This window comes from Gossypium hirsutum, chromosome D02, assembly GCF_007990345.1.
Source record: "Gossypium hirsutum isolate 1008001.06 chromosome D02, Gossypium_hirsutum_v2.1, whole genome shotgun sequence".
NCBI classification, from domain to species: Eukaryota; Viridiplantae; Streptophyta; class Magnoliopsida; order Malvales; family Malvaceae; genus Gossypium; species Gossypium hirsutum.
This window is the reverse complement of record NC_053438.1, coordinates 57,308,891-57,331,133: the sequence shown is the minus strand read 5'-3', so window position 1 is coordinate 57,331,133 and position 22,243 is coordinate 57,308,891. Positions and strand designations below refer to the sequence as shown.

At 35.8% G+C, this 22,243-nt stretch overlaps 3 protein-coding genes across 3 annotated transcripts; 2 read left to right on the top strand and 1 right to left on the bottom strand.

The window, feature by feature from the left end:
- The first annotated feature begins 843 nt into the window (after positions 1-843).
- LOC107909831 (receptor protein kinase-like protein ZAR1) lies at positions 844-5,316 on the top strand. The gene is made up of 2 exons (XM_016837508.2): positions 844-2,690; positions 4,359-5,316. Exons 1-2 carry the CDS (start codon positions 1,175-1,177, stop codon positions 4,991-4,993), a joined length of 2,151 nt encoding a protein of 716 aa, XP_016692997.2. The 5' UTR covers positions 844-1,174; the 3' UTR covers positions 4,994-5,316.
- Positions 5,317-10,145: 4,829 nt separating this feature from the next.
- Positions 10,146-13,242, top strand: LOC107909832 (protein kish). Its single transcript, XM_016837509.2, has 4 exons — positions 10,146-10,687; positions 10,800-10,906; positions 11,910-11,944; positions 12,988-13,242. The coding sequence occupies exons 1-4, from the start codon at positions 10,685-10,687 to the stop codon at positions 13,053-13,055; spliced, it is 213 nt and encodes a 70-aa protein (XP_016692998.2). The 5' UTR covers positions 10,146-10,684; the 3' UTR covers positions 13,056-13,242.
- Positions 13,243-19,447: 6,205 nt separating this feature from the next.
- Positions 19,448-20,837, bottom strand: LOC121214730 (uncharacterized). Its single transcript, XM_041088851.1, has 2 exons — positions 20,413-20,837; positions 19,448-20,315 (listed from the first exon to the last, which is right to left on the bottom strand). Exons 1-2 carry the CDS (start codon positions 20,732-20,734, stop codon positions 20,185-20,187), a joined length of 453 nt encoding a protein of 150 aa, XP_040944785.1. The 5' UTR covers positions 20,735-20,837; the 3' UTR covers positions 19,448-20,184.
- Between the last annotated feature and the right edge of the window lie 1,406 nt (positions 20,838-22,243).

The window sequence follows — 22,243 nt, the reverse complement described above, 5'->3', positions numbered from 1 at the left end:
AAAATACTCAGCTTTCGAGGCTGAACTATTGGGCATTCTAGATGGCATACTTATTCTACTTAGCAAAGGTTTCAACAAAGCAATCATTCAAATCGATAATCTGGAAGTGGTCAAGCTTTGCATGATGGTATGTTGGTGGATGTGGGAATCACTGTACTTAGGAGGGTCCAACAAATTATGAGAACTGAAAGTCAGTGGTTTATCAAGTATATTCCTAGAGAAGATAATCTTGTCACCGATAGTTTTGCTAAATTAAATTTAAAGTGGGAATCAGGTTTATAGGTTTATGAAGATGGCCCTAATAAAGTCTTAAAAGTGCTACAAAAAGATCAAGCTAACAGTGCTTTTGAACATTTTAATTTGATGTAACTCCTTTTGTTTGCTTTTTTACCAAAAAAAAAACATTTTGCTCACAATTTAATACTATTTTTCATTTTAATATCGTATATATTTTATATGTTATTGTTAATAATGGTTTCAAACCATAAGTTTCATGGTTTATTATTTTTAAACGTAGTACATAATTCCCGATAGAATTTTTAATACTAAATAATTAGTCTTATTTATAATAGTAAATTTTTAGTACAAAGCAAGTTAAAATTACATTTTTTACCATTCACAGTAAAAAAAAAGAAAGAGGAAAGATAAAGTGAATTGAGGGATTTAAAAATTACATTAGTAGGTAATCCCAAGTAAAGATAAAGTAATTATAATTGGGTAGTTAGGTACTCAAGATTGCTTGCATAATTATTATTACGCTTTTGTTAATATAAGTGCAAGCTAAACATTCCCATTTTCTTCTTACAAATATAATTGCATCTTCCCAAGTACCAAAAAGAAATTGGATATCTTTTGGTCAACAAAACAAGTTTAAACACTTTTACTCTTCCCATACACAATTTATCCTTCTTTATTTTCTATTTTCATTTCCACCAACTTGCTTTTCTTCTACTACAAACAACTCCTCAGCTCCGTTTTTGAGCATTCATAAACTCTTTTTCAAACTCTTACAATTTACTCCTCCTACATTTTTAATTTACTGCTAATATAAATCATTTTTATTGTAATCATTTTTTTCATGTCTCAAGACTCTTGGCTAGTCTCTTTAAAGCCCACATTTTTATTTGTCACGAGAACAAGGGAAACCAAAAAAAACACTCGTCTTTTATAGATCATGAAGAAGCTGGTTCTCTTTGGCCTCTTCTTCCTCTTCCTCTTCCCTCACTTGAAACTGGCCTTTTCCCTTTCTCCTGACGGCCTTTCTCTTCTCTCATTAAAATCTGCCGTGGACCAACCTTCAGGCCACTCAGTCTTCGCCGACTGGAATGAGAACGATGAGACGCCGTGTAATTGGTCCGGCGTTTCTTGCAAGAACATTTCAGGATTTCCTGACCCGCGTGTCGTCGGAGTCGCCGTTTCCGCGAAGAATCTGCGAGGCTATATCCCGTCCGAGCTTGGAAATTTAATCTATCTCAGAAGATTGAATCTTCACAATAACTTCTTCTATGGTTCTATACCGGACCAACTGTTCAATGCCACGTCACTTCACAGCTTGTTTCTTTACGGTAACAATCTGTCCGGTTCGCTGCCTCCTTCGATCTGCAAGCTTCCGAGGCTGCAAAACCTCGATCTCTCCTACAATTCGCTGTCGGGTTCTTTGCCTGAGAATCTCAAGAACTGCAAGCAGTTGCAGCGGTTGATTCTAGCTCAAAACAAGTTTTCCGGCGAAATTCCCGGCGGAATTTGGCCGGAATTAGACAACTTGGTCCAACTCGATCTTTCTTCGAATGAATTCAAGGGACCGATCCCTAGTACCATCGGAGAGTTAAACTCATTGTCGGGCACTCTCAATCTATCCTACAATCACTTATCCGGTAATCTCCCGAAAAGCTTGGGCGACTTACCGGTGACGGTCAGTTTCGATCTCAGGAACAACAATTTAAGCGGGAAGATACCTGAAACGGGATCGTTTGCTAATCAAGGACCAACCGCATTTCTAAACAACCCTCTTTTATGCGGGTTTCCCCTTCAAAAGTCGTGTAACAATTCGAGTACAAGTTCTTCAGGGACTCAAAATTCGGGTCCGAATTCGGGCGAAACCCAGAAAAAGGGGCTCAGCCCTGGTTTAATCATACTAATCTCAGCAGCTGATGCCGGTGGTGTGGCGTTGATAGGATTGATTATCGTTTATATTTACTGGAAAAACAAAGATTCTTCAAATAGTTGTAGTTGCACTGGGAAAACCAAGTTTGGCGATAACAACAAAGGGAAATTTTGTTCCGTTTGTCCTTTTGGATGCATCAATGAGTGTCGCAACAATGACTCGGAATTGGAAGACAATGAAAAAGGGGAGAAATCGGGGAAAGGGGAAGGCGAGCTAGTTGCCATTGATAAAGGGTTCAGTTTTGAGTTGGACGAGTTGCTTAGAGCGTCGGCTTATGTGTTGGGTAAGAGTGGGCTTGGGATAGTGTACAAAGTGGTGCTGGGAAATGGGATCCCGGTGGCTGTTCGGAGATTGGGCGGCGAAGGTGGAGAGCAAAGGTACAAGGAGTTTGTGGCTGAAGTTCAAGCAATTGGGAAAGTGAAGCATCCAAATGTGGTGAAGCTGAGAGCTTACTATTGGGCCCCTGATGAAAAGCTTCTCATTAGTGATTTCATCTCCAATGGCAATTTGGCTAACGCCATCAGAGGTTAGTTTCTTGTTTTCCTGCTTGGGTTATTCTAGCAAGCATTAAACTCTCGATTCTAGCAAGCATTATTCTAGATATAATCATATTATGACTAGTTCGAACAGTTTGGTGAACTTAATTTATAATAAAATCTCAGACTTTTGTAGCTTGACTAGACTCGATTATGACCCTACTGCAATCTCATATTTTAGGTTGGTCTTTCTTTAAACGTGTCCTTATTATGTTTATAAACAAAACTTAGAATTCCTATTCTTGTTTTGCCTTAATTACTAGTTTTTGGAAGCCATAATCCGACGTTGATGATTTGAGAAATTAAGTGGTCCAAAGTGGCCGACCCGTTTTGCCTGTAATTACGCACCCACGAGGACTCGTTAGGCCTTGGCAGTGCAGTCCCTTTCCGTTGTTATTGCAGTGCCGAAACTTTTGTCAACACTTCATTCATTTCTTGTTACCCTATACCTCATTTTTATCCTTAAACTTATTACTCCACTAATAGTTATACTGGTTTTGAATTTAATCTCATCAATTTTCCCCCTAAATTTTATGTAATTAAAAGAATCATATTTACACACAATATTAAAGAGCCACGAACGTTCTAGCAACGGTCTCTATATGAAAGAATTAGTAATTAATGTTGTGGGGTTGCTTATAGAGTTGGGTTGGTTGAATGGTTTTAAATGAATACTACCAAAAAGGTAGGTCCCTCACCATTGGCGATGCATCATCATCATCATATGATAAAATAATAAAAAAGGAGCATTGACATTAACTTTGAGGCTTTCAGCATTTCAAGTTTCAATCACAAGATGATGATGTGTCACAACTCAAAGAAGATGACTCACTGGATCTTTAGTGTGGATTATGTTAGGGGTTTAATCAAAACATAAAATGCTGTGCAGCCTTCCCTTGCATGCTTTTAGATTGTCCCCATTTTAATATATAGTTTCAGCCTTTGTAGATCAAAACAACAACCTTGGTAACAAAAAAGAAGAAAAATATTACTTCAAATCTAAGACTTTAGTTAAAGTGGCTTTGGTCTGGGCATCTTCCTCTATAGTTATCTTTCTTCTTCACTTTAAACAGAGACAGACTTTTAGTAAAATAAATATATAAATAAAAAGTGTGCTTTTGATCCTATTTCCATTTTGATTTTCTACTCTCTTTTATCTCAAGCATAAAAGGGTAGCTAGCTTTCTTCCCAATGAAGGTCCCCCCCCCCCCGGTTTTGTTAAGTAAAAACCACATTGATGGGACCTGCTAGGATCTTCTTGTGACTTCACTTTCATCTTCAATTTTTAAACTATTATGTATACATATAAATACAATCATCTAAATATTTAAAACCCTTTTACAAAATTGTGTATACATATGCCAAAATTTAAGGCTTAAATCATAAAATAATAGTTAAATGATATCATTTTAAAAAAAAATTTGGGTCAGAAGTAATACTTCAACTATATTCTGTTACTCAAAATAATATCGTTAAAAGAATTTTTTAACCAATCATTTTGTGACATGTGACAGTTTTAAATTAAAATTAAATTAAAATGTAAATGGATTAAAAGTGGTAGATATTGCATTATTGTTGATATCAACTTGTTTAGAGTCTCAATTTGAGTGGATATTTTCCGTAACATTAGTAGGTTAATGAGATTGGGTTTTTTACAGGCAGAAATGGTCAGCCATCAACAAGCCTCTCATGGTCAGTAAGGCGGAAAATTGTAAAGGGAGCAGCCCGTGGCTTGGCCTATCTTCATGAATGCAGTCCAAGAAAATTTGTTCATGGAGACGTCAAGCCATCTAACATTCTCCTTGACAACGAATTCCAATCTTACATCTCTGATTTCGGCCTCAACAGGCTCATTAACATCACTGGAAACAACCCCGATTCTTCATCCGGCGGCTTCATCGGTGGACTCCCTTACAAATCAATCCAAACGGAACGAACCAACAGTTATCGAGCACCGGAGGCTCGAGTCCCTGGCAACCGAGCAACACAAAAATGGGATGTCTATTCATTTGGAGTCGTATTACTGGAGCTGTTAACGGGCAAGTCTCCGGAGCTATCACCGACCACATCAACTTCCATGGAAATTCTGGACCTTGTAAGGTGGGTGAGGAAAGGTTTTGAAGAAGAAAAGCCATTGTCAGACATGGTTGATCCGATGTTATTACAAGAAGTGCATGCCAAGAAAGAAGTGTTGGCTGTTTTTCAGGTTGCTCTTGCATGCACTGAAGCGGACCCTGAGATTCGACCAAGGATGAAAACTGTTTCAGATAATCTTGAGAGAATTGGATCATGATTAACAACATAGATGATTATTGTCCGAGAAGACAAACAACATGGTCGATGGTTTAGGAAGTTCAAAGATTTACTGGTTTTTTGCAAAAGGGCTCTCCCTGTTTCTTTTTGCCATGGTAAAGTTTTGCATTGTTGTCAAAAATTCACTATCCGTTCCCTTTAAAAGTCTTCAGAATTTGGCCCAAATTTTCCTCAATATTCATCGGTTTCTTGAAGCTTTCTGGAGACCATATGTTTTAATTTAAATGTCTCTCATTATATTCATATGACTGTAATCAAACTATTCTTTTTTCATTATGAAATCTATTCCTAATATATAAGTCATGAAGAGAGAGAAAGGTTGTTGATGTTAAAATTTACATGAACAAGTTAAAGTAAACTGACTTAACATAATATTGTATCAAATATACATATCGCTGCAAAAAAATTATTTATATATGCTTTACTTGCTTTGTAGTTTGTTAATTGATTCAATATCGCACTAAAAGTGTATTTGGTTGTGTGAAAAAGTGGAAGAAAGAAAAAAGAAATTGAGTGTATGTGGGGGTATTTTACAAATAAAAGTCTTTTTTTTTCAAAATTTATCGAAATGGGCTAATTATTTAATTATTTACCGGAATGGTCCATTTTCCGCGAAATCGCGTCCACATCAGCGCGACTTGCTGACGTGGACGGAAATCGCGCCCTAGAGGATGCGATTTGCTGACGTGGCATGAATAGTTTATGTTTTTTAGCTTGAAAAAATTTGAAAGGCCATAACTTTTGGCTCGGTTATCCGATTGAGACGATTTTTTTTATTTCGAATAACTTTTCGAGATCTACGCGCTGACAAACTGCTTAGAGATGAATAGGGACTAATTTGTAAAGTATAATTTGTTAGTTACGAGTATAGGGACTAAAGTGTAATTATTCCAAAATTAGCATGAAATTTTGTATTTAAGAATATTTGAATGTTATGGAAGGATGAAATTGAATTTGAATTGAAAAACGAAGCTTAGATTTGAAAATATGACTATTTAGGTTTTAGGGACTAAATTGAATAAAATGGAAAATTTTAGGGAACTTCTCAAAAGTGGAATGAGCTGACTTATACCTATAACAAGATGATATAAGACAATTCTGTAAAAAGAGATCCGGTGTTTACTTCAAATAAATAAGGAAAATAATGATTTGAATGTTTCAAAATTCAATTTTAAACTGAAAAAAATCAAAATTTAGGGGCAAAAAAGGATCTTTTTCGACAAAAACTGTGGCAAACCACCTTCGGCTGTTTTTCAGCGCATGGATCTCGAAAAGTTATTCGAAATCAAAAAAAATCGTCTCAATCGGATAACCGAGCGAAAAGTTATGGCCTTTCAAAGTTTTCCAAGCTTAAAAACATAAACTGTTCATCCACGTCAGCAAATCGCGTCCTCGTAGGCGCGATTTGTGTCCACGTAAGCAAATCGCGTTGACGTGGACGCGATGTTCTGACACGTACCCTGACATCGCGCTGACGTGGACGCGATTTCACGAAAAATGGCCCATTCCGATAAATAATCAAAAAATCGGCCCATTTCGGTAAATTTTGAAAAAAAACGGCTTTTTTTGGTAAATTGCCCTGTATGTGGTAAGGGAGAAAAATGAAAGGAAAGAAAATAGGAGTATTAAGTATTGGTGAAGGGTATTAACAAGAGAGGAGATAGTGAAGCAAAAGAGGCCGATTCACCTAAACAGGCAAATAGTAGAAGAAACGATGTAAGTAGGGAAGAGAATAAGGAGGTTGAAAAGGCTGAGTGTCGTGAGTGAGTGTGAAGAAGAGTCTTTTTGTCTAATAATGATGACGTTGTAGGTTATTACCAATTGGGTTGTCATTATGGAGTGTGTGGGTAACACACGTGGTAGGGCTTATTCTGTTATTCCTTTTGAGGCACTACAAGGTTATTATGCTCAAGTAGACCCCAATGGCCTCTAAAAGGAGTGTTCACACTAGGGTTTTTCTTGATAGAGTGGAAACAAATTTGGAAGGATGAAAAATTGAAAGGGTAGAAAACTAGAAGGATGAAAAACAAAATTTTTCTTTTCTATAAGTGTTCTTGGGGGGAGAGATAGAAAAACTAGAAGAATATTAGGCTCCATTTGGTTTCTAGAAATATTTTCTAATACATTTTCATTTTCAAAAAATAGTTTTCATTTAAAAATTGAAAAAAGTGTTTGGTAAATAAAGAAAATATTTTTAACCATATTCAATTCATCTCAATTTAAAAACCCTTATTTTCATCATTTTCACTCTTACAAAACATTTTTAGTGAAAACAATGAAAACAACTTTTTATTGTTTTCTAATTTTCACATATTTTCTTTTTTATTTTTGAAAAGTCATTTTTTTAAAAATTCAACCAAACATGTTTTCTTCAATATTTTCTATTTTTCAAGAAAATAGAAATGAAAATGACTTCTATTTCTTAAAACCAAAAGCAATCTTACTTTTTATTTCCATCAATTGTTTGGTATAGTTGAAAAATGTAAGGAAATAAAATAAAGCATTTGAAAATGCATAATTTTGAACTAACACACATATCTTTCTCATTTTCTCTTCTCTTGTCATCCCAATTTGGATGGATTGATTTTTATGCATTAGGATGAAAAATGATCATTTCTCATATTTTCTTTCCTTTTACTTTCCTTCCCAACCAAGCACACCCAAATTCTATTTTCTTTTCACTTTTCCACCCAACCAAGAACACTCATTCACACTAAAAAGCGGGTGGCCTAATGTAAGGGACGTTCCTGCTGGTGGTGGATGGTCCAATGGGAGGTGACTTATATGGGAAGTTGAGCAGCTAATGACGATATGGTGGACAAGAGGTGGGAAACTATTTATAGGTATCTTTCTGGTGTTCTCTCGAGATGCCAAGTGTCTATTATTTTTTTTTGTCCATTGCTTGGTAGAGTTGAAAAATAGAAGGGAAAGAAAATAACACCCCTTTCTCATTTTCTCTACCCTCATATTTCTAACTTGTAAGAATTGATTTTTATGCATTATGATGAAAAATATTCGTTTCTTTTATTTTCTTTTACTATTTTTCACTATCAAACATATTCAAAATTTATTTTCTTTCCACTTTTTTACACCATCCTTTTTATCTCTCCATTTTCCACCTAATCAAGCACACACTAAACGAGTCCACGTCATCAATTTTGAGCAAATTTATGAGAAATTTTTATAATAAGAACTATGAACCAATTTTGGATTAAAATGATTTTTTTAAGGAGAAATGAATTTTTCTAAAGCATAAATTTATATATGTGTATTTTACCCATTTTATTTTGCAAAATTCATTTCCTTGAAGGAAAAAAAATTGAGAAGCACAAATTTGCAATATAATACTGAAATAATTTAAATAATATATTTTCTTTAGTTGAAGGATTTATATCTCTTTTGGGATAAGTTTTTGAAGTATCGTCCGTTCGAAGTTGGCGAACCCCTCTACACATCCGATATTGTTCTTGATTGATGTTTTATCTCCTGACTCTGACGAGATCTCAAGTGCCTAAGACTGTTTGAAGAGGCAGCAAGTTCAACAAAGTGGTAGTGCCTTGTCAGGATGAACAATGTGTGACACACAACCACCAACTGAGGAAATGAGAATAATTGCACTTGGTAAGATTTGAGCTCATACCCTACAACATATAAGACACTTGTGAGCAGCTATGTTACCTCTTGAGCTAGTGAATTTTTGTTGAGGGAGGCTAATTCTTTCAGGAGAAGTCTTCGAAATGTCGTTTGTTGGGAGCTAGTGGACCCCTCAATAGGTCAATATTGTCCTCAATTTGGTTTTGTCTTCTAACTCTATGAAATATCACATCTTAGTGTCATTGAGGTATTAACGTATCTTGCAAACAACACACGACTTGATATAATATTTAATGTAAGTTTGTTAGCAATATTTAACTCTTCTCCAACACACAAACATTGGAATGTAATTAAACTTGTATTTAGATATCTCAGAGGAACAATTGGTATGAGGTTATTTTACTTGAATGATTCAAAATCTCAATTAATTGGCTATGTAGATGTTGGATAGTTATTAGATCCACATGGAGGTCAATCACAAACAAGATATTTACTTACACTTGGAGGTGCAACCATATCATGACATTTAACAAAATAAACATTACTTGTTGCCACCTTTTCAAATCATGCGGAAACAAATTACTAAGCATGATGCAAGTTGAGAGTGTGTTTGGTTAAAACTATTGACCCAACATATTCAGAAAATATGCAATTCACCTCTATAGGAAAAGATGTCTGTTATCTTATACGAAGATAATGTAACATGTACAACTCAGTTAAAGGGAATGAAACAAATTTAACTAATGACCTTGAGAAGAAATGTGATACGAAAGTTCAACAAAATTGTTTTAATGATACTTTAACAAATCTATTTATCAAATCATTACCAATTGCAACATTTGAAAGGTTGAAACATATAAAATTGGAATGAGTCGGCTCAAAGATATTAAGTGATGTTGTCATTAGGGAGAGTTGTATTCTTTTCATTTAACTAAGGTTTTGTCTTATTAAACTTTTTTAATAAAAGTTTTTAACGAGACAACTTATAATAGAAGATTGTGTACCTTTTTTCATTCTTTAAGTTTTCATCTCACATGTTTTTTCTAATAAAATTTTAATCCAAATCAAGTGTACATAAAAGTCTACCCAAACTCTCAAGAATTTATGAGAAATAAATTATTTAAAATTTTAATGTGCAATTACAACAACTTATGGTATATTATGATGTTGCCAGGCCTTTAAATATAGGTATGTATAAAGCTTGTTTAGTAAAAAGAAAAAAGTGTAACCTTTTCTCCCTCTAGTTTTATAATATGTTGGCCTATAGTTTATTTTTTTGGGTAAATTTTTTAATTGGTTACTGAATTATTTAGGTATTTTCATTTCGGTCACCCAAATAAAAGTTATTATTTTTATCATGATTAAATATTTTAATTACCCAACCATTAATTCACTAATGAGATCTGATGTAGCAGCACTCCACATCATGCCCACATAAGTAATCCTTGTTGGAAAATAGTTTCCATGTAATTATATAATATTTTTAATCCATTTTATTTTACCTATTTTTACCCTCAAGTAAGAGCCCTAAAATTGAGGGAAGACTGCCATTGTCCAACACTAATTGCATGTCATTTAGTTCTCTCAGTTGAAGGAAGACTGCTAAAATCACTGAGCAAAAACGATTCAAAGCAAAGCAGCCATGCTCGAGCTGACACAGTTAAAGCATTGCGACCCCCTTCAACTAAAACCAAGGAGCAGAAGATGATGAAGAAACTTAGGATTCTTACTTGAGGGTAAAAATAGGTATAAAATGGATTAAAATTATTATATAATTACATAGAAACTATTTTCCAACAAGGATTACTTATGTGGACATGATGTGGAATTTTGACGTGGCGCAGCGTGATTCGTTAATGACCTTTTTTTTCTTTTTACTCGCTGCCCCAATTTATAATTCCAAAAAAACTCCCGAATCCTCACTAGCTGGAAAATTGGTACCTCATTGCCTTTCAATAAAAATTGCATTTTGATTTTTGATCCAAAGCCCTTTTTTTTCTTTTTTTAATTTTACCTTCTTTTTGCTACTGGGCATTTGAAGTGGATAATCAATCAATCAAAGAAATATCCCAAAACCATGGTAAGAAAAACCCTAACTTTCTATTTTTCCGAATTTGCTGAAATCGCTTTCTTCTTTTAATTTTCCGAAATCTGTAAAAAGTTAAAATTAATTTTCTGATGTGCGCTTTCAGTCGGCACTCTTCAATTTCCGTTCATTCTTAACGGTAGTGCTATTGGGAATCTGCACCTGCACTTACTTGAAGATGCAATTTCCAGCTATCCTTGAACAGAGAACTGGGTATATCCTCTCGCTCTCTTTCTAACTTTCTTCTATTTGTTTTATTGGTTTAGTGTTGAACAGTTCTCATTACTATATTTGTAGTTGATTTAAGCTTGTATTTTCATTTCAATCAGAACTGATTTTGGCAATTGAATGCTAGATTGTGTGCCTTGGCATAATTGTTAAATGTCTGCAAGTCATGCAGTTAGTTTTGTAGTGCTTTTGTAGTTGTTTTAGCTTTGTAATTTGGAATAACTGCCTTTGAGCTGGAAACTTTTGAGATGGGGGATGTTGGGGCGATTGCTACTATAATCAAGTTGTATGTGATTAAGTCATGCAGTTAGTTTTGCGGTGTTCGTATAGATGAGTTAGATTTGTAATTTGGAATAGCTACGTTGAACTGAAAAGTATTGAGATGGGGGATGTTGGGGCAGTTGATGTTGTAACCAAATGTTTGTGGAGCTAGATTTCCTCTATTGTATATTCCATCCATTGCAAAAAAGAAATTAAAAGAGAAAGAGAAGGAAAACAGATGATTTCTAACTAGGCTGGTTTTGATTTTTGCCTTCTTTCATCTTTGAGCAATCAAATTTATTGTCTTATGTCTTGATTTTGTTTGATGCAATTTTGCAAATTAAATGGACTGTTTTGGGTGGCAACTAGCAAGGCAACAAATATAGTCACAATGATATAGTTGTAAGTTTAGCATTGGTGAAGTTTGAAGTAGAGTTCTCAATCGTAACAAGAAATTTTTTTGGCTTTTTTCTCTTTTTTCTGATCATGTGCATCTTCTTAGATAACTTCAACTTCTTGATTTCTTTCTCTATGAAGAGCTTAGATTAATTAAAGTAGCATAACTCCAGTTAATCTTGGCCCTCTTTGTCTCTTCTCTTTGGTATCTAAATTGGTTATATTAACATTTTTGTTTCTAGTATTTATAGCTTCTACTTTGGAATCAGAAGTCATTGGTAGGAAGTGTTGAGAATTGGAGCTAATTTGGTGTAATATGCTTGTTTGACAGGTTCCGTGGTTTCTTTTGGAAGGCAGCCAGAATAGGTGGGTCTTCTTTTCTGCTTGGTTTACTTCTTTCTGGTTGCATTGAGAATTTGGAATAGTCATGTAGTGTCCCCCTGTTCTGAATCTTATTTGGACATATAATGTTTATCGTGTATGAAGCCTTTAAATTAGTTGATAATAAATATGATAGTGATTGGCTCAAAAATGCAGGATGATAATTATCTATGATTCCAAAATGATTCTGGAAATGAGACTAAAAGTGAAAGACAAAAATTTAGCTATATCATTTTTAAATAATCATATTGTATAGAGAACTTGTGCTTTGTTTTAGAATTAAAATCTCATAAAGTCGTGAATTAGAATAGGATGGTAATGATATTTTGACTGGGAGGGAAAGGGATGACAATAACGATAAAGTTGAACAGCAGTCATGGGGTTTCGGCAGTTATTTTCACATAAGAACAATTATTTGTATTGATGCTCTATCCAGTTTTGCAATAATTGGCATGAAGAAGCACCTGAATTGTTCCGTTTGTTGTTTATACCAACTTAAATGCCTTTGACTTGTGAGTTTACTGCTTTAATTGGTTGTGAATGAACTATGATTGTTATACAATATCAGTTTTTGTTTGTCGGAAATCCATAATGAGATAAGTTGTCTCTTGAGCTATTTGTGTAGTGGAGTTGCATTTGCAACCTGCCGTTTAAGTTCAAGACCATATATATGCAGATGGGCATGTTAATTTAAATATTTATGTGCGCCAAATATTTCATTTGTAGCTCATAATTCTTGCCATAAATAAATATATACTCTACATTTGCAAACTGGTATTATTGCTTCATTAAAAGGTTCTTTTAGTTGTTTGTGTCCTGGACTCCTTTTCATTTGAAAGGTTATTTCTTGTAGAAAATTAGGCATGTATTTGGGATTGAATTAGAGTGGATCCCAATGATGTGGAACTTTAGTTGAACCATTTTGGAATGTAGGTTGTGAAAAAAAAATCCAAAACTCATTCGATGTTACCCTTTCATTAGCAATGCATTACAATTTGTGGGACTAACTAGTATATTTCTTGAATCAGGTGAACGGTTAAGTCCCTGGGTGGCTGTAGGATGCTTCACAATGGGTGTCTCAATAATATTTTTCTGAACAAGGAGCACACCCTCTACTGTTCGGAGGAGGGATCCAATCTTTGCCGTGTGAGCTAATGTTCTTGTTGAAATTTAACATGTTTAAAAGTGTTTGGATGATGAAAAGAGTTTTACCAATGTTGGAAGAACTATGTAAAAAACTTATTTCAAAAGCACCCTAGCATTCTTTGGCTGATTGTTCTTTATTGATGATTTTTCAGTTAGCATTTTGCATTGTCATCTAACATTACCTGCGGTGTGCCTACAATTTATGGTGAATGGACTACTCCAATTGCCTAATTTGATTCTTTTCGTTTATATAGTTAAACCTTCTTGTCTTCCTTTTCATCATCTCCCAGTTGTTTACTGAAACTCCTTGTGTTGCTGATTTTGCGATTTCAGTTCATTTAATGATTGCAAATGGTGAGATTTGAACTTTCAGAATGGGTATACGAACTAATTGAGTTAAACCCAGGGTTTAGAGGATACCTATACCATACATATGCCTATGATGTGCATGATATCAAAACCTGGAATTTAGAATAAAGATAAGAAGAGAAATTTAGAAGAATCAAACAGAAATTAGGGCAATAGAGGTGACTTAAAGCGGATTGGAAGACAGGCAACAACATAAACAGCTAGCTTATCCTTGAATCTCCTCAAAACCACAACCTTTTCCCCACTCCAATGATATACAGATTGCATGAACTTCTTTATAGGCTTTTTCTCGGTACTGCTTTCTTTGGTTGCCGTCACTCTTTCTTGTTCATCTTCGTCTTCACCCCATTGAAGAGGATAGCTCCTCAAAAACGCTCTTCGATTATTGTAATCTTCGTAGCGAAAGCTTCTACTTCTCGTCCCGTCTACTACATCAATCTTTTTGCAATTGCAACCCATAGCATAGAATTTGATTAGTTAATTTGGCATTTATGCATGCACATATATATAATGGGAATTGGGGGTAGGGGATAGGAAGATAAGGACATGAAGAGAAGTTGAAAATGATGGCAATACCTTACAGTATATGGTTTTTATGAAGTTCCGTAGGATGGAATCATATATTATTATTTATTATTATTATTATTATTATTATCTGCTGCAATGCTACCTTGCTGGGGTTTCTTTTGGTTATCTTTATGAATTGGATTTCAATCATTGTCGGCTTTCTGTTGTTGATGACATTGTAGGAGTTGAAAGTTTTTTCATACATAGCCATCACTTTAATTTCATCTAAACTTCAATTAAATAATTAGATTTAAACCAATTCTATGTTTTATCATACTAGTCAACAATATTGTTTATATCTTTGTATAACTTATATCAAATAAATTATTGAGGAATTAAGTAAAAACGAATTACATAAAATAAAATTTGAATGAAAGCATGGGGTCACAAAGTAATTCCTTTTCATTATAAATTTGCAGTTATTTAATTACAAAATGAATAATTGAACACGTCCTTTTTTACTTGTCAACTCATGAATAACAAAAAGAAAGGGGTTATATAACTTGGCGTTTAGGTACTGTAGATACCCAAAGGCTGTTTAGGGAAACCTGGAAACCTAAAACAGGAAGCAAGCAACATTGGCAGGCAAGGCACGTTAGGATTGAAGTACAGTCTATAAACAAGGAATATAAGGTGAGATTGTATGGGAATTTTGCATCAAATGTGTCTAACCTTTGTCCACTACTGCCATGATTGTTTTGTTAGATCATGTCAGCAGTGGGTCAATTTTCCATAAATATCAAATCTCCTATTTTAAAATGCTTTTATTCCTCATCTGATGTTTGGTTTTAGATTTCTTTCTCCCCTACGTTGTAGGTGAATAAATGCATTTATTTTTTTTATAAAATAAAAATAAATAATATATATAACAGATTTGATGTAAGTAATAATTAAAATTAATTATATTTTATAAATAAAAAAATTGAAAGTAATATAGAAAGTTATAACTAAATTATAATATAAAAGATAAAACAACATGTATCAATTATAAGTATTAATTTAATTAAATATGAAATATATTTATATTAAATTAACAAACATATTTCATATATAAACAAGTTTAGTTCAATATTTTAATTTACATATTGAACATATCTACATTATTTTTATTTAATATTTCTTTAACAACAAAATCATATCTTTCCACTTAACAAATAAATATTCTTTAAAAATTATACTTTCACTCTCATAATGTAAACCTCATAACAAAATTAACTAAAATGCTTCTATATTTATAAATTACTTTTAAATATAAATATATTTAATAGTTTTAAATAAATATACTTTTAATGTATATTTAGTATGGTTTTCGACTCACGCTTCATATTGGGTTAATTATTTTTGGACTAAATAGTTAAATTTTAGATGTTACATATATGTTCCAAGTTTTTGTACTCTCCGTATATTTGAAATTTAATCCTTGATTTTTTTTTTAAGAATCTGGTTCCTCTATTTTTTGAATATAAAAATTTAGGTTCAGTTGTTAACACCATTAAAATTCAATTGTTAACACCATTAAAATTCTTCTGTTAAATTTGTTGGTGTGACATTCTAATCTTTTTTAAATGTACTCACTCGATAATCATGTCACAAAAAATGACATTACAATGGACTAGAGTTTAACAAAAAAATTTAATGATGTTAACAATTCTTTAAATTTAGGAAGCATTTTAATTAGACTAAAATATTTAGACTAACTAATGACATTATAAACGTTGAAATACTAAATTATATAAAACAAATTCCAATATAGGGACTAAAATTGAAATTTCAATATTTTTATATAATTAAAAAATAGAGGGAACGAAATTGAAAATTAACCATTGTTAAGAATGTAAAAAATAATAATAATAAAAAACAAGCCAGGTGTCAAAAAAGGAAGGCCCTTCATATATAGTAGTATAAATGTCATTTTGTTTATCTTAAAACAGTATTTAAACTAATATCTTTATATAATTGTGTTATACAGCAAATAATGAGGGATTTACTAAAAAAAGCCAAATTTTTTATAAAATTACCGAAATAGGCCGATTTTTTAATTATTTACTGGACTGGGCCGTTTCCCCCAAAATCGCGCCACATCGGAGCGATGTCAGGGGACGGGGCAGAAGATCGCGTCCACGTCAGCGCGATGTGGACGCGCGCGTGAACAGTGCCCAACGGTCAAAAAATTGACCGTTGTCCCCCCCAAACGGTCAATTTTTTTTACTATATAAACCCCCCACCCCTTTTATTTTCACAAACAAATTCAATATCAATTTCTTTCAAAAATTATCTCAATTCCTTTCAAAATTTCTCTCAATTCCCTTCAAAATTTCTATCAATTTCCTTCCAAAATTCTCTCAAACTCTCAAATTCCTTCCAAAATCCTCTCAATTTCCTTCAAAAAATCTCCAAATCCATATTAAATTTCTTTTTCCATTAAATTTCATTTTTTTAAGAAAATTTTAAAATTTTTTATTTTTTTAAAATAATTTTAAAATTTTTAATATTTTCAATAATGGCCGGATCATTGATTCGTCTTGATAGGAATCACATATCGATGGAGCAAATGAACATGGTAAGTATTAAATTTAAATTTTAAATTTTTTTAAGATATTTTTATTTATGTATTTTTAGATATTTATTAATATATTTTTTGTTATAAAAGGCTGAAGATCGGGTATTGGAATGCAATATTCGGAATATGCATGCTTCATCACCGTTAGTAGAGAACTACCTGCGGGAAGCGGGATTTTGGCACGTGGCGACGGTAGGCCGGGGATGCAAGTTGGAGTCGAAACTGATCAGTGCGTTGATCGAGAGGTGGAGACCTGAGACGCACACATTTCATCTTCCATGTGGAGAGTGCACTATCACTCTAGAAGATGTCCATCTGCATTTGGGATTGCCGGTGGATGGGCACCCAGCGACCGGGTCTGCCCAATCTAGCAATTGGGAGGCGGTGTGCTACGAGCTTTTGGGTGCCGTTCCGGATAAAATGGATGGAGGTAAGGTGGAGATGCGCTGGTTACGTGCCACCTTCCCCGGTCTGAATGAAAATTCAACCGAGATTGAAAGAATCCGATATGCTCGATCATACATTCTTCAAATAATTGGAGGCTATCTAATGGCCGACACATCACGGAGCCGTGTACATCTAAGGTGGCTGCTAAAACTCGTTGATTTTAGAGCAGCCGGTGAATTTAGTTGGGGGTCTGCCGTCTTGGCAACATTATATCGGGAGATGTGCGGGGCGACCAAACCGAGGAGAGCAAAAATCGGAGGTTACCTGTCACTACTGCAATCATGGGCACGGTTTCGCTTTCCATTTCTACGTCCTCGAGTGAACCACCCATATACATTCTCACTCGTAACGAGGTAAATTTTATATTACATTTTGAAATTGATATGTAGATTTTGTAAGAATAAAAGAATGTTAAAATTTTATTTAATTAGGTGGAACCATCCGGCAAGTTATCGTGGAATACTGACTGAACTTGAAGATATACGGCTTCTATTGGAGCAACGCTCGGAAGCAGAAGTAAGTATTATTGCAAATAGATATTTCCATACATTCGCTAGTGGATTGATATTTAGTATTTAGTATTATGTATATATGTAATATTTCTATCATGTTCATGTAGTTTCAATGGACACCATACGAGGATCCGGCAGTCCAGGCAGTAATCCCAGAAGAGTTTTTACAAAATCCGAACGCTTGGCACGTGAAAGTGGTGTTGATCAACTATGCAACCGTAGAGCCCCACCAGACAGACAGAGTCCTACGATAGTTTGGATGTAGACAACCGATCCCTGCAGACCCTGAGGAGTTTGACGAGCACCACAAAATCGACCTTCGGCTATTAGGTACGGATTGGCCGTTGTACTGGTCAGTGTACACAGAAATGTGGGAAAATCAGAATGAATATCTACCTACTCGGGAACCAATCATCGTTCCCGAGTTAGCGTGCGTTCCAGAATACATGCCATGGTTTAGGGCCCATGGGAAGCCGTATTTACTTACGCCGGAGGAGAGGCGGCGGTAAATACGTGTCGGAAGGGAAAGGCGCGGGCCTCAAAATCCAAGGGGACAAAACTACGAGGGCAGCCCCTCAACGAGGCCCAGACATTCACCCGGTTCATCATCAGCGACCATGCAATCACCGTCCCCAACGAGAGCACCAACGCAGTCACCTGGCGCAGCAATTCAACAGATGATACCCACGCATTCACCTTTCCCTATGATGCCAGGTATATTTCTTAGCCCTTATATATACCCTAACCCGTACATGTATCCTTTTCCGAATCCTATGGCAGGTTGGAGCCAAATGCCCGGATCGGCTCCATTTCCTGTAATGCCGAGCGGACCACCGATAACTAGGCCATCGGCGCAGGAGGGGTCGCAAGGGGGGCCGTCGGGGAGCTCTCCTTTTTACCAATCGCCAGCAACGCATGACTTTCAAACTCCGTCGCCGTTCATGATGCAAACACCTCCACATACACTATTCTTTGAAGGTGGATCATCGTCCCAAGTCCGACAACCAGATGCCGAACCGGAAGAACCAGAATCCCCACCGGAGGAACAACAACCGCCGCTGGAAGCTAAAGAAATGAGGAATCCAGCGCGTAACCGTCGACGGCCGCCATGTGGAACTGAATCCCTGGTCATAGATATTGATTACCGTATTAAAATTAATCATTTGATGTAATGAATTAGAAGTTTATGACGATGTAATACAAATAGAATCTTTTCCGAGTTATTTTGACATTATTTGATTAAAAACCCTAACCCTACTTAATTAAAAACCCTAATTTAATTAAATTAAAAACCCTAAACCCTACTTAATTAAAAACCCTAACCCTAACCTAATTTAATTAAATTAAAAACCCTAACCTAACCTAATTTAATTTAAAACCCTAACCTTATTTTATTAAATTAAAAACGCTAACCTAACCTACTTAAATTAAAAACCCTAACCTTATTTTAATTAAATTAAAAACCCTAACCCTACTTAATTAAAAACCCTAATTTAATTAAATTAAAAACCCTAACCTTATTTTAATTAAATTAAAAACCCTAACCCTACTTAATTAAAAACCCTAATTTAATTAAATTAAAAACCCTAAACCCTACTTAATTAAAAACTCTAACCCTAACCTAATTTAATTAAATTAAAAACCCTAACCTTATTTTAATTAAATTAAAAACCCTAACATTATTTTAATTAAATTAAAAACCCTAACCCTACTTAATTAAAAACCCTAATTTAATTAAATTAAAAACCCTAAACCCTACTTAATTAAAAACCCTAGTTAAATTGTAGTTTTACATAATGTTGGATTTTGTAAAATGTTTTGACTGGTACTAACATTTAAGAAATTGTAGTAATTTGATGATTTAACCAAAATTTAATACAATTATCAATACATAATTGAATAAAAGGTAATTTCTTCTATAATTACATTCAACTATTGCGATTAGGGCATGATCGACTTGTATGGCCTGGGTTCCTACACCATCCGCACAATTTCTATTGACTGGTTGTTTCTCGTATATCCATATTGTTCCGTATTCTAGTGGAGAAAGGTCGACCCTTCGGCTTGCGACGCAATTCTCTATCCGGTAACAGCTTAAAAGGAGCAAGAGATACGGGCGGCCACTTACGTTCATCTGGGACCGGTGAGAAAACGTGTCTCCATACGTTGTACATGTTTTCTAATTTGTACACTTCGTCCACATAACTCAGTGGATCCAGACGGAGATTCTGACAGGTTGCAATAACATGAGCGCATGGATAACGAAGTGCATCGAACTTCCCATAGTCACAGGTCCTGTTTCACAAGTGTACACGATATTGGCCGCCAACAACGCCTTGGTGCGGTCTGTTGAACTCCGTCACGCGAAACCATAAATTGTCTCGATCGTGACACACAGCGTGCATGATATTTGCCCTCGCCTTCACCTTGTTCATTTCTTGAACTACCTTACTGCACCATACATGCCCACCCTGCATCTGGCCTGCATAAGAAGCTGCTCGCTTTGGAAATAGCACCGCCAAATGGAAATATGTCTCTCGCACAACCGTTGTTATCGGTAGATGGCGCGTTCCTTTAAGAACAGAATTTATGCATTCTGCCAGGTTCGACGTCATATGGCCATATCATAGGCCTCCGTCGTATGCTTGTGCCCACTGTTCGAAACGTATGTTGCAAAGGTAGTCCGCCCCTTCTCTGTTTTGGGATTGCAAGATTGCCAACATCTCGTAGAAACGATCTTTATTCATTTCATACCCTACCAATATAAGAACATAGCGAATATTTTATACCCCTTCTACGAATAAAACTAATTCAATTTGACAAACGAAATAATACAGTTATACAGTAAATACCCATGTTGGTCACTTGTCGTCGTTCCGTCTTATATGGATATTGCCTGTAATAGTTCGAAGCAATGTGTCTCAGGCAATATCTATGGTCCGTACGCTGCCACAAGCTTCCCTCTCGATCAAATGCAGCTAGTATACCGGCGCCCCGATCTGAAATAACACAGATATCAGGTTGGGGGCACACATGCCTCCTTAACCTAGAGAAAAAGAAATCCCAGTCATCAGACGACTCCCCCGGTGTTATTGCATATGCAATTGGAAGAATTCTCCCACCACTGTCCTGTGCCACTGCAACCAGTAACCGATGAGTGTACCTACCAAACATGAAGGGATCGTCAATTTGTACCAACGGCTTGCAGTACGGAAATGCGTCTCGACATTGCTTAAAGGTCCAAAATAGGCGTTTGAACACTTGGCATCCACGTAGCAATCGGCCGTTGTAGTACGCATGTTCCGTTTGAAGGTCTGTGATGGCACCTGGGACGTATCTCTCTAGCACCTGACACCATTGCCATATTTCATTATAAGATGCGTCCCACCCACTATGCATCTTCTCCAATGCCTTTTGCTTAGCTATCCAAGCCTTGCGGTAAGAGGGCGTGTACCCCATTTGGCTACGGATATTGGCAATTATCACCGGTACTGAAGTCCGAGGATCTGCTTTTATCGTGGGCAGTATCAAGCTAGCCAACATAGCTGAATCCATTTTCGGATGATCTTCTGAAACACCTGCATAGGGAGGGAGTACATTAAGTAATGCAACATTGAAAAATCCAAAAATTATTCATACACATTCAATACTGTACCTGCAGTACATGTATGTGGACCTTTGTACTTTTTGATCTCCCACAACCCTGTCCTCTTCCTTAACGAGGCGACGATTTTCCATGAACATGTGCCGTCTTGCACCGCACACTTCGCCTCAAACTTATCAGATTTTGATTTAATGACGTGGTAATTAACGCCGTTTTTGATGCTATGCTGTTTCAAAGCACCAATAAAACTATCCTTATTGGTAAACTGATTACCAACTTCAAGTTCACCAACATCTACTCTCGAACTTGTACAATCGCGCACCCGGTGTGGTAGATCTGGAAACTCTAACGCATCATCTGCTGATAGATCGAAATTATGCATGTGGGCTGGAGGTGAATATGCTCTGAATCGTGGATTTTCTTCATCATCTGCACTCATATCACCATCTTCACCTTCTATTGGAATAGGCTCCGGTTCAGAAAATAATCTCACCTCTGCACCATCTGGCCCGGGCTCTCGAGGTGGATCCACATCGGACTCACCTTCTAACCCACAATCATCTGCAGCGTACGACGTCCCCTCACCGGTTGATGTCGTAGGTAGTACGTCATCCCTTCTTCTGGGCATTTGATAACGCCCCCAATTGGATGTAGATTGCCATCCAGTAGAACTTGATGCGGTTCTCCAGCTCGTATTTCCAGCATCAACCGTCAAGCCACCGACGTACATGTCCCATCCACCGACAGAGTGTCTTGGGGGGATGTGCATTCGACACCGCTACCGAACATGGGCTGTTCCGTATTTTGTAACACGCTAACCGAGTGTCGGCCAGGGGTCGTGTATACATCTCGAACACCAAACGGAAGTACATCATTTGGTGACGTAAATTGTACATATAACTCAATATAAGTTGCTCCGCTAGCAAGATAAGTCTGCACCATTGCCTCCAAGCTACGAGCACCTTTTATGTCGAACGAGTCATATGTCACCGGATCAACAGAAGAACAAAATCGATACGTCATTGACTGAACTTTCATTGGCGTGGTTCCGAAGATTTTACGCCTAATTCTTTTACGGA